Here is a 13,592-nt window from a genome sequence, read left to right on the forward strand (position 1 = left end):
CAGAAAATGCCCAAGTCCTTGGGCTCCTAAACCTATTGTGGGAGACTCAAATGAAGCTCCTAGCTCCTGGCTTCGGAGGCAGCCATTTGGAGAGTGAACCAGTGGATGGAAGACTCTTTTTTCTGTTACTCTGTTTTTCAAATAAATAAAATAAACCTTTAAAAATATATTGTATAAAATTACCTTCAACAATGTGTCAATGGTGTATTACAAAGTATATATGAAATAAATGAATTTCATGTTTCCATCTGTGTCTTATCCCCGAGATACCTCTTTATATATATGTAAATAATTCTAAAATCTGGAGAAAAAAAAACAACTCCGAACTCTGAAGTACTTCAAAGTTATTTGCATTTGGTAAATATAAATTACCTAAATGGTGTATATAAGAAAACATTTTGAGAATTTAAAAAGTACTACATTTGGGAGGAGAACTTGCTTTCATAATGATATTTTCCAGAAGAAATACAAAATTAGAAACTGGAATTATGTTACAGTAATAATGTTCTAAAAAAACCTGAAAAACTGTCTTAGAACAGACCATGTGATATAATTGCTCATGTCTGTGCCATATGCATAGTATGCAGATATGGACAGGTGACTTAACCTTTGTGCCTCACTGTAAAATGGACTTACTATCTTATTATCTAACTCATAGGGATATTGTAAAAAATTATCTAAGCTATATAAGCTATAAAAATTATCTATCCTAGCAAATGGCAAACAGTCAAAAACGTTGGCTGGCTACTATTATGTCTAAGTAAATGAATGAGCTGAACGCATGCACAAGTATTTTTTTTTTCCATTTACTTACGTGCATTATCCCCTTCTGGAGGTTGATAAAAAGAAAGGCCCAATGATACTATGGCTGCAATTTCTAATATAATTAAAGTGACATCTTGTAATGCTTCCCATACTAATTGAAGAAAGGTTTTTGGCTTTTTAGGAGGTATAAAGTTCTTTCCAAACACTGCTTCTCTTCTTTCTAAATCTGCAGGGTTTCCACTTAAACCTAATAAAAAGAAACAAATTTCAGTGAACAGCTTTACTACTTAACAAATGAAAATAGCTATTTTATTTGAAACATGTCACTTAGATAACAACTCGTAACTCTTTAAAAAAAAAAAAAAAGACCCTATCAAAATGTTTACTTTTCTCCTTTAGACTAACTGTATAGAATTTAAATCACTGAAAAACACATGCAGCACTCTAACACAACATTTTAAGTAGATGACTCAGGACCACATTAAGAACCTTCACTTTCCCAGCTGCTAATTTTTGAACGTACTAGCGTATACCATCTTGGAGACTGCTGGAAAACAGAACTGATGTAGTTGATCAACTGCTTTTACATCAGAATTAAACACTTCCTTGACCTTTACCTATGTTTTCCATCCAAATATGGGAAAGTTTGTGTAGATTTGATTTAGTTGATGTTCATGTTTATTTAGGAACAATAAAAAGTTAATCACATGTTCTTAGAAGCTTCCATAATAAAATGGTTGTCATATTCAAGACTGATAAAGATATTGCAAGTCATAAAACAGAAAACTTAGGATGATCCTTAAAAAAAAAAAAAAAAAAAAAAAAAAAAAAAAAAAACACACACACACACACACAAAAAACAGGCTGTCATGTCCCCCACCCAATACTGACAGACTGCAGCTACTGCCATGGTAAGGGAAAAGGTACAGAACATTTACTGCCTGGAGTGTGGAACTGGAACAATACAAGGGAGGAGGTTAACAAACTTAGGTTCTGTACCTTCCTTGTCTTCACTCGATCCGATCAAGCCAACTCCCCTCTAATTTACAATGTTGCTCCTGTCAAACCCAGGTATATCCCAATTAGCTAATGCAATGTGTACTTGTGTGTATTACTTTACTGTGGGGCATAACAACAGACAGCAGTGACAAATGACATTTTTCCTCAGTTTTAAGAATGTTCAGAGGGGCAGAGATATCATTGTAAAGCTACTTTTAATTTGTCATATGAAACTTAACTTCAACTTTTTGGCAACAGCTCACTTCAAGAGAACATCAGAGGAAGAAGACAGGATAACAGGAGATTACCGGAAGGCTGCTGGCTTTAAGTGCTTTAGCTGTTAAGCTCAATGCTGAGGCAGGCAGAGTGTAAGTGAAAAGAGATAACCAAGTACATTGCTAGAATAATTAATGAGAAAAAAAATACAAAGTGATGACTTTGATGAATGTACCAAAAAGTTTCCCAAGATGATTCTTATTAGTAACTACAACAAGGTCCATATTGGGTAGCTCAGAAAGCAATTTAAGTCATGATAACAGATGTCACCAACAAGAGCTCCCACAGAGTTTTAGGCTTCTGAGACAGAGTAGAATGTAAGGAAAGGCAGAAAAGGACTATAGTAATAACAACGGTACTAGATAATAGGTAAGCCTGTCTCATACTGAATGCCTTTACTAGCCAAAAACAAACAAAACAGAGGCTTTGTTACCTCTCCCTGAGTTGGTCTCCAATTTTTTCCTAAGAAATTAACTCACAACGAATAAAAACTACCATTAATTGCATCCATATAAAACCTGGTAGTTTTAAATATCATCATTCTAACTACAAAAATGATTGGTCAGATCTTAATTTGTAATGGTTTTAACAGGGGTCAATAGTTTAAGCTATCTTTAACTGTTTTTTGATATTAACATAAAAGCATTACCTTGGAGAGACTTGAGGAAATTAAAAAAAGGTTCTAGAGATTATATTTCTCCCACCACACACACAAGCACACACTTAGGACTCTACAACAATAAAATTGCCTGGACTAGTAATGAAAAATCCTGTGCAAGTTACCTAACATTTTGGGGGCTGAAGGGAGAACTAATATTTATTGGTGTCATTTGCAATACTGTTTTTGAAGGAACTTAAGACAAACTATACAGTGTGCAAATCACAAATTAAAGGGTAAGTAACTGTTACCAAGATACTCAAGAGGGAAGGAAAGTTACAAACTGAGCACTATAGAATTGAACTCCATTTGGGAGGTAAGTTCTAATAATAAATTTACATAAACTAAATAACAATGCTAAGAATTTTTTAACAATAATTTGTTCCCACCAACAAATATGCACTACACATCTACTACTTCTAGGGACTGTTCTATGTGCTGATAACTTACTGTGAACAAGACAAGACCTACACTCAACAATCTTACATTACACAGGAGAGAGACAAATAGGCAATTAAAATAATTATAGACATAAAGGGCAATGAAGATTCTCTTAGTGGATTACATTAGTTTTTCCAGAGAGCTACTGTTTGATTTAATCTGAACAATGAGAAGTTAATCATGAGACAATTTCAGATCGAAACATTCCCAACAGTACAAAAGCAAATACAAAGCCCAAAGACAAAAATAAGGTTGTAAAATTCAAAAGCCAGAAACAAAGTCACTGTATGTAGAGCCCAGTGACCCGGGAGAAAAGTAGACAGGATTGAAATGGGAAAAGCAGCTAGAGGCTAGATGATGGGGGACCTTGAGACTGGCATCCACTTTTAGTGTGAAAGAAACCACTAGGAAGTTTTAAAGCAGGGTAGTGCTAACTAATCTGCATTTTTAGAAAGACCACCTAAATTGCTATGTAAAGGATAAAGTGAGTGCAAGAGAGGAAAAAAGACTTGCTGAGAGGCTGTTGCTTGATTCTGAATTTTAGAAGTAAAGGCAGAGAGAGGAGTAACTGGATTTGCCAGGTATCTTGGAAGGAGATCAGACAACCTGCTTTAGAACTGGATGCTGGATGAAAGGCAGGGAGAATAAAGAATGATATCTAGACTTTATTTTCTTTTGGTTTGAAGCACTTGAGTGGGTGGATGATAGTCATTTACCAAAAAAGATAAGGCAGGCTTTGGGAATTGCAGAATTGTGAGGAAAGCTAGAAACAAGTTAAACAAAAGAAGTAGAGATGTCTAGTCATCATCTACATACTCAGAAATCAGGGAGCAGTGTGGTCACTAATATAGAGATGATTCTAGAGCCATGGATTCAATAGGATCTTCAGGAAAGTTAAGAGTAAGCAGACAAGACAACACTACTGAGACTAAAACCTTAGAGAACTCCAACACTTGATGGAAGCCAAAACAATTGAGAAGGAAAAGACAGAAAGGGAAAGAAAACATATCCATGCAGTACCACAGGAGCCTAGATATAAATGTTTGTAAAAAGAATGATGGAGCTGACTACAGTGTGACAGGTAGTATAAGTGGAAGACAGAAAATGGACCATGTTCTGTTGCTGGGCGGAAGCTGATGATCTAGAAAAGGAATCTTTCAGTGGAGTGGTGTGGAAGGAAGTCTGCCTAGAAAGAGTTAAACACAAGGGGAATGAGTAAGCGGAAAGAGTCAGTGTAATGAGTTTTTCCAGGAGTATGATGTAGTGGGGGAAAATCAGCAAAGGTGAGCTAAAAATGGGATTTGTTCGCATTTTGTTTTTAAAGATGGGTGACATATTCAGGCAAATTACTTACCAATGGATATGAGTAAATAGAAGAGGCTACTGATGATACAGGAAAGGAAAGGATAATAGAAGACAAAAGCGGCTTCTGTTCTATGGAGGGAGAAAACAGGGTTTATGGAGAAAAGGCTCGGCTAAGCTGGTGGAAGGATAATGAAAGTGCCTGCAGCTAGTTTTATAAGCACAGACGGTACATCAAACTGTCAGAAGTAAGCTATGAAAACTACAATAAGAAATCTTCTGCCTACTCCTGTCAGCTCAGTTGACTGTAACGCAGTGGCAAGGATGCCAAGGTCATGCATGAGATTCATCACCTTATGGAGTAGTTAGACACACCCACACTCCTATATATCCAAAGCCATCAAAAGCAATCTCAGAATTATATGCTTTTGGGGTCTGGCTCTTCCACTGTGGGTAGTAGTATAGATTCATTCTTTGAATAAAATGCATATTATATCAAGACTTTGCTTGATGTTTTTCAACAGAAGGTAGCAACTCAACTTCTGGGACTAATTTACAAAATCAACAGGGACACTGGGTTCATTAGAATGTTGGAGGCCTGAGGATTTAACTGAAAATTATAGCTAATATGCAGCACATAGCCAGGAGCTTCTTCCAGGTCTCCCACATGGGTGCAGGCGCCCAAGGACTTGGGGCCATCTTCTGCTGCTTTCCCAGGCCATAGCAGAGAGTTGGGTCAGAAGAGCAGCAGCTGGGACTAGAATTGGTGCCCGTATGGGATGCCAGCCCTTCGGGCCATGGCTTTAACCCGCTGTACCACAGCGCCGGCCCATGTCATATTCTTTTTTTAAAAAAATATTTTATTTATTTGAGAGACACAGTTCAAGACAGAGAGAAAGATCATCCACCCGTTGGTTCACTCCTCAAATGGCTGCAATGGCCAGAGGTAGGCTGGTCAGAAACCAAGAGCCTGGAATTCCATTTGGGTTTCCCACATGGATGAAGGGGTTCAAGTATTGGGGCCATCCTCCAATGCCTTCCCGGGGGGAATTAGCAAGGAGGTGGGTCAGAAGCAAAGCAGTAGGGACCTGAATTGGTGCCCATGAGATGCCAGCATTGCCAGATGGTGGCTTAACCAGTTTCCCCACAGTGCCAATCCCTCACTGTATTCTGATTTTCGAAAGAGTAAGTGATCCTTCAGCTGGCCTCAACTTTAAGAACTGAGCAAAAATCAAATTTATGCATTGATTTCCACATGCCTACCAGGTGCTAGACACTGTGATTGGCACTAACTATGCAATCAGAAATGAGACAGCATGCCTTTCCTTGGGACTTGTCTCTACGAACTCACAGTTTGGTGAGGGAGAATGAGAAGCAACAAATTAAACACAACCCACTGTGTAGAATTATTACAGGAAACTGGAATTCAAATGTAGGGGATTGCAGTAGATAAGAGAATTCGTATATCCCAACCTTGAGATCTTATAAATGGTTAGGAGATCAACAATCATAATATCAAAATGTATTTGTGGGGCTGGCGTTCTGGTGTAGTGAGTTAAACTGCTGCCTAAAGCAGCGCTAGCAACCCAAATGGGTTCAGGTTCAGACTCTGGCTGCTCCAATTCTGATCCAGCTCCCTGCTAATGTGCCTGAGAAAGCAGTGGAGGATGGCCGAAGTGTTTGGGCCCCTACACCCGCATGGGAGACCCAGAGGAAGCTCCTGGTTCCTGGCGTGGGCCTGGGCCAGTCCCAGCTGCTACAGACATCTGGGGAGTGAACCAGCAGATGGAAGACCTCCGTCTGTCTCTTCCTTTCTAGCTCTGCCTTTCAAATAAATAAATCTTAAAAAAAAAAAAAAAAGTATTTGTGTGCCTCATGGCTTACCAATTACCACTTGTTTTGTAAAAGAGAAGCGTTTTTTGGCTTGTTTTGAAGAGTGTTAACAAGTGTACCAATCAGTATGCATTTTGCATCAGGTGTGATTTTCATATTAAAACTTCCCAGTGGACTAAGCTAAATGCCTGCCCCAAACTTATAGATTAGCTGCATTTTTCCATGAACCTTTTGAAGTATCCTCATATGTTAGAGAGTCCTAATTTGTTTCTTTAAATTTCTTGCAGTGGTGGAAAAGACTATGAATTTCAGATTCATGCTATCTTCTGTACTGTAGATACAGTTTTAGGATGTATTGAGTTTGGGCTCTATTTAAAGAACCTGTAGGATAAGGTGAACTATTATAACAAGCTACTTAAGAACTAAAGCAAGTGAGTTTTCTTTCCCTTTGGCTGACAATTCCATAAAAATACATTTTATTTTGGGGATTTGTTTAATTCTTTGCAGGAAAGGCTTATATCTTACACATTTTATAAGCCAAACTATTTTAGGCTGTCTTAAAGAACAGGAAAGGATACAGCTAGCAAAAAGTACTTTTAAAATCAAAGGCTTAAACTAGTGTTATTTGAAAAGGGTGTCTGAGAGGTCAGCCACAGCTGGACATTCCTATCATAATGCTTACCATGTCAATCAAAGTTTTTCTATAGTCTAGGTCTCCATAAAGTCCAATTAACATAACTAACATGCTATTATGTCCTTGTGCCAACAGTACTGTTATTAATAGTAGCATTAAAATAATCTGGGACGGATTTGGTAGACCTTCATTGTTTATTTCTAACTTCTGCCATGTTTAATAATATATGAGATATAAATGAACTGAGTTAATCTGTGAGCAAATTGGAAAGGCTATCAGCTATATCCCAATCTTTCTAGATTCAAAATAATTAGTTCTTTCCTTTCAAGAACATTCAGGGTGCTAGCTGAAAAAAATAAAATGCAGCTTAACACAAATGGCTACAACATGTACACATATACACCAACTCCTGAGCTTGGTAGGTAGTAATCAGAGAAACTTTCAAAGTCGCTGATCCTGCTTGACACTCAGTGTGCTTGTCCAATATGCTCTGGTCTATGGCTACTGCCGTTCACAGCCATGAACCCACCAGGTTGTTAATTCTGAAAATTAGTAGTTAATGTGGAAAATTAAATGTGACTCACAATACTTGAAGTATGTGAAGTAAAGACTGAGTGTCCCTGTAGGAGAGCATGTAGCAGTAAGCTGAATGTTTTTGTCCAGTAAACAGAGTTCTTTACATTTGTGGCATAATCTGAATGACTGCCAGTGATAATTCCTTCTGGTATTACTTTGTAAATAAAGCTGAGTGACCTATATTAGGTAAATCAGAGGACTAAAACTGAGACCTCCAAATTGTCTTAACATTTCATTTAAAAACAAAAAATCACTGGAACTGCAAAATTAAGGTATATGAACTTTACAGTTTTCAGGTATTGTAATTAATGAAAACAGAGGCTACAAAGAGAAAGAAATTGAAAATTATCACTAACAAACCAAAAACTATGTATTCTATGATGAGTGCATAAACATAAAAACACCGAAATGTGAAATTTGTACCTCTTAGGAATACCTCAACTTATGGCAAGAATCTTGATAGAGCTGGTGTTTTCAATTGGATAACAATCCATTTTGTATTCAAATAGATTAAAATTAAGATGTTTAGGGACCTGTGTTGTGGTGCAGCAGGTAAAGCCTCTGCCTGTGACAACATCTCACATCTCATATGGGTGCTGATTTGAGTCCGAGCTGCTCCACTTCCGATCCAGCTCCCTGCTAATGCACCTGGAAAGGCAGTGGAAGATGGCCCAAGTCCTTGGCCCCTGCATCCTGTGGGAGATCCAGAAGCTCCTGGCTTCAGTCTGGCCCAGCCCTAACTGTTCAGACCATTTGGGGAGTGAATAAGCGGATGGAAGATCTCTCTGTCTCTTCCTCTCTCTCTACAACTGTGCCTCTCAAGTAAATAAAATCTTTTAAATAAAATTAAGATTTATAATTTGATTGAAAGAATCAAAATAAACAAAGAAAATGTGGTAAGATTTACCCTGCCATACATAAAAAAACTTCCCAGTGATTCTGATTACTTTTTTAAAATAAAGATATATTTATTTACTTTAGAGGTTGACTTACAGACACAGAGAGAGGGAGACAGAGAGGTCTTCCATCTGCTGGTTCACTCCCTAAATGGCTGCAACAGCCAGAGGTAGGCCTATCTAAAGCCAGGAGCCAGGAGCCAAGAGCCAGGAGCTTCTTCTAAGTCTCCCACATAGGTTCAGGGACCCAAGCACTTGGGCCATCCTCTACTGCTTTCCCAGGCCATCAATGGGGAGCTATATTGGAAGTGGAACAGCTAGAAACTAGAACTGGCACCCATGTGATGCTGGCACCGCAGGTGGATGCTTAACCCACCATGTCACAGCGCTGGCCCCAACTACTTTATTTTTAAAGGAACTGGGTCTGTAAGTTTCAAAGTCAACTCCAACTGAGACCTGTAACAACATTTTTGCTCTGCTAGAGCACCTGTCTTGTAGGACTCAGAATCTAAGAATGGGCCGGCGCCGCGGCTCACTAGGCTAATCCTCTGCCTGCGGCACCGGCACACCGGGTTCTAGTCCCAGTCGGGGCGCCGGATTCTGTCCTGGTTGCCCCTCTTCCAGGCCAGCTCTCTGCTGTGACCAGGGAGTGCAGTGGAGGATGGCCCAAGTGCTTGGGTCCTGCACCCCATGGGAGACCAGGAGAAGCACCTGGCTCCTGCCATCTGATCAGCGTGGTGCACTGGCCACGGCGGCCATTGGAGGGTGAACCAGCGGCAAAGGAAGACCTTTCTCTCTGTCTCTCTCTCTCTGTCCACTCTGCCTGTCAAAAAAAAAAAAAAAAAAAAAAATCCAAGAATGTACGTTTATATCAAAATAACCTAATTATAACACCCTAACTTCATAAAATTACCTTTATAATTTTCTCTTTGCTATAAAATGGTCTTCAGAAAGTTAGTGAAAAATGCAAATTGTGAAAAGAATAATTCATGAGGTGGTTGTTTTGCACAGAAATAAATATCTCTTCTACTTCCCCACAAACTCTGGAGGTACCGCTGGTATCTTTGTTGTTTTCCTACACTGACCTTCTTAATGACATCTAAATCACATTTCTTGATCTTTTTATTTTTACACTAGACTTTATAGCATGTTCTTCTGTTATCTGTATTGTATGTTATATTGGATGGCAGACTCTGTAATGCTACAATTTCTGGAATACAGGCCTATACCTATTTATTTGTTCAATAGTACTACATTAACAAAGCATAAAAATAAATTCATGAAAACTAAAGGTAGGTGCCAGGTGGTATTCTCTAAGAGGCACAACTTCATGGACTTGCAAAGGGCAAGAAAGTAAATGAAATGCTAAGGCTTATAAGTTGTGGTGGCTAAAATGAGGTAGAAGAGAAAAAGCAAAACAGTAAGACAGTGGTAAAAGGGGGGGAAAAAAAAGTATGTGGCCAGAAGCAGGGTGAAGTCAATAGCGATTGCCTCTGGCTGATTCAGGCTTCCATGCTGTTTCAGACAGCAATTTATATTTTCATTCAAGGCAAGCAAAGCTCTTACTACTGGTATACTTTGACCATGTCTTCATGATATCAAAGAATAAAAACATAGCATTCACATATGGAACTACGTTTTTATATCTTTAAATGGAATCAGCCCAAATCCAGGATAATATTTTTTATTTATAAGCTACTATAAAGAATGCCAAGAAAACAGAATAAAAGTGTTGGAATAATGTGTTAATATATATGTACTAACAGTCAGCTGGACACGGAAAGTATTATCTGTCATTTCATTGTTGCCTTTTTTTTTTTTTTTTTTTTTTTGACAGAGTTGCACAGCGATAGAGACAGAGAGAAAGGTCTTCCTTCCGTTGGTTCATCCCCCAAATGGCTGCTACGGTCGGAGCTATGCCAATCCAAAGCCAGGAGCCAGGTGCTTCCTCCTGGTCTCCCGTGCAGGTGCAGGGGCCAAAGCACTTGGGCCATCCTCCACTGCCTTCCCAGGCCACAGCAGAGAGCTGGACTGGAAGAGGAACAACTGGGATTAGAACCCAGCGCCCATATGGGATGCCAAGCGCCTCTGCAGGCAGAGGATTAACCAAATGAGCCAGGGCGCCGGTCCCGATTGTTGCCATTCTTACAAAATGTTTTGGTTGTTTCCAGACTTTACAGCAATTTAATATCACCACCCCTGATTTTCTTTTCCATCCATTTTTGTCTTAAGCATATATCATTAACACATAACTATGCATTTCATTTAGTTGTCCTATCACTTTCTTCCTTATGTGAAAATACAGCAGGAATGTTTTTGTTTGTTTTATTCACCCCGTATGCCCAGGGTCTAGAATAGTACCTGGTCACACAGCAAACACCAAATAAATCCAGCAACTCTAGCTTGTATATATTCTTACAATTTATTAAAATCTCTGAATTTGGGGTGTAGTTTAATTATACACTTAGAATTGTCCTCTAGTAATTGCCAACACTTTTTTTCCTTTTTGAAGAGTGAGAGTATGTAAAATACATGACAATCAAATCCTAGGACTGATGAAAGATTGTGTCAGAGAATGAATTAATAAATTAAAGACCTAAAGAGACAGGAAAAAACTGTTTTGCCTAATCAAAAATCATGTATTTTGAAGAATCATTTTAATTCTCTTTCCCTGACTGTAAGCAGATAATTTAAACAAACAAGTGCTCATTGTCTTGATCATTTCCATGGGCATACAAATTCCTATCTACCTATTTCCTGATCATGCTACATTTATCACTTGCCTAGATGATTAGTGAAGTATTACTAGTAGAACTCACAAAATTCCTTTGGAAATAGTATTTTATGAAAGCTGTTGCTGTTTTCACTTTTATTTCTGACAACTATAAACACAAATAATTCTTACAGTGGGTTGCTTCAGTCTTTACAACATCTCAAAAAAAATCTGAAAGTAGTCTAAATAAGCCCTTTTAGAATAAATATGAATATTGACACTGGTTTCCTCAAGACTGCCTACCTCAGAGAAATCAAAGTAACTATGATTAAAAGTTAGCAATTCACATAGAATTACATAAAAACATTAAATAATCTAGGTGCGATTTAATCACTGGAAATGACTTTTTGCTGTTACGTTGAATATTATAAAGCAGTAGCATGGCATATTTCAGGAAAAAAGTTAGAAAAAAAAATTTGCATTGTTTCTCTTGAATCAGTTTTGGAATATCTAATAATATGTAAGATTTAAGATTTTACAATAATAATGTTCCATCCTTACTGAAACAAGTTGTAATCACCAAATACGTATCCTTAAATTACTCCTGCCTTTGCAATTTGGAAAGATTTTCCTGAAACTTCCTAACCTTATGTTCAACATCAATGTTTAAAAGGTCATCTTTATTAAGTCATTTCAAAGGTCATAATACGATAAAGTTACAATGAATTTTCCTTCTATAAACATGGGGATATGCAAAAGATTGACAGATAATTAGATAATTCAAAGACTGAACATTTCAAAGAAAATGTCTGTGAGGGGAAAATTTAACTGCTATCCAATCTACTCCCTTTGGTTTAAGGACTCTGCAAACTAAGTATGAAGGTTTAGGTTAAATCCCATAAGCTAAAACCAACCAAGTCTGCTGTGACAAAATGAAGCATAGTAAGCAAGGTTTATTGCCACTGAATCCCATCCTCCACAGCCTGAGAGCAAACATAGGATCATAAACACACAGCAGTAATAATACATATACAAAATATTCCAACACTAAATTCCAATTCCTACTCTAAAACATATACATAAATTTATAACATTATTTCCTGATGTAAATACACTTTATATGCACTGATCTAATAACTAATCCATTTTTAATATCACCATGATTATGTCACAATCATATATAATAGCCAAGACAATATAAGCATGTTTATGAGCCAAATGTAAAGCACCCTCTGCACAAAGGACTGTAATGCACATAATAAAATTTACCTTCATTGGGAGACGTTTTCAACTTGGTGCAAATTCCATAGACGTCTCCGTAGCTTTCCTGTATTTTCCGTAATGCATCTGTGGACCTGAGCTCCATGAGAGCACGCAGCTCTGCGAGCGTAATTCCAAAGTCTCCATCATGATTAGCTTCCTTCAAAGAGTTTTTCACACCACCATATACAACTGAGTTGTTTGCCATGTCGCCCATTACAGGTATAATTTATCAAGAGGAAAATGTTTCCCAAAAGAATCTAATTTTCACTTGATTTATTTCCAAGATGAAAATCTTTTAAATACAACAATCTTCCTTGATCCAGACACTCATTGTATGACTTTGTCAAGCAGCATCAGCAACAGCATTTCCCAGAGAAGTATCTTGACCTTTGGCCCATAACTTGTTTCTTCATTTCAATCATGAGATGTACACATCTGCAAGAAGAAATATTTAAAAGTCAGCAAGATCCAAGTATTATGGACATAAGCACATATTTTTAAAAAGATTTATTTATTCGAAAGTCAGAGTTAGAGAGAGAGAAAAGGCTACAATGAGGAACTTCATTCAGGTGTCTCATGTGGAGATTTTACACTTAGGCCATCTTCCACTGCTTTTCCCAGGCCATTTACAGGGAGTTGGTTGGAAGCGGAGTGGCCAGGACATAAACTGGCACTTATATGTTATGTCGGCGTTACAGACAGCTTTATCTGCTATAAGCATAGTTTTTAAAAGTGATATCAGGTAGCTGACCCATGTATACCATGTAACTGTAAAAATACTTATGCCTTTAAAATTTACATGATGATAAATGATCCAACTGTAACTTTTAAATAAAATTATGTATCAAAACACATTAGATCTTATTATTAAACAAAATCACATTTAACAAGACTGTTATATTCCATTCAATAGGAACATTAATGGTTACTATTTGAGCGCTCATTCCAACTATGATAGCTGCTTTAAATTCATTCTCTTATTTAATCAAAACAATTTAACCCTATAGAGTGTTACTACTTCTTACTTTACTGAGAAGAGTTAAAGCTCAGAGAAATTGTGCCTTCTGAACATATTTTCTAAAAAGTCTGAACTGGACTATCTCCAAGCCTGTGTATGGAACAGCCCCTGAAAGGAAAAAGAGGATGACAAAACCTTTAATGGGGTTTCCTGCAATTCTCCTTGGTCACTCTACCATCTTTTTTGCTTCCTAAAACTACCTACCATTATGACTACTG

The 13,592-nt window shown here is 37.7% G+C and overlaps 1 protein-coding gene across 1 annotated transcript in view; it reads right to left on the bottom strand.

The window, feature by feature from the left end:
• Positions 1–13,592, bottom strand: part of ATP2B1 (ATPase plasma membrane Ca2+ transporting 1) — a gene marked incomplete at its 5' end in the record, with an annotated part of 114,965 nt that overhangs the window by 43,550 nt on the left and 57,823 nt on the right. Inside the window, 2 exon segments of the mRNA NM_001101719.1 lie at positions 815–1,012; positions 12,363–12,791. Of these exon segments, the coding sequence (NP_001095189.1) occupies positions 815–1,012; positions 12,363–12,570 (406 nt within the window).

Source organism: Oryctolagus cuniculus, chromosome 11 (assembly GCF_964237555.1).
Source record: "Oryctolagus cuniculus chromosome 11, mOryCun1.1, whole genome shotgun sequence".
NCBI lineage: Eukaryota > Metazoa > Chordata > Mammalia > Lagomorpha > Leporidae > Oryctolagus > Oryctolagus cuniculus.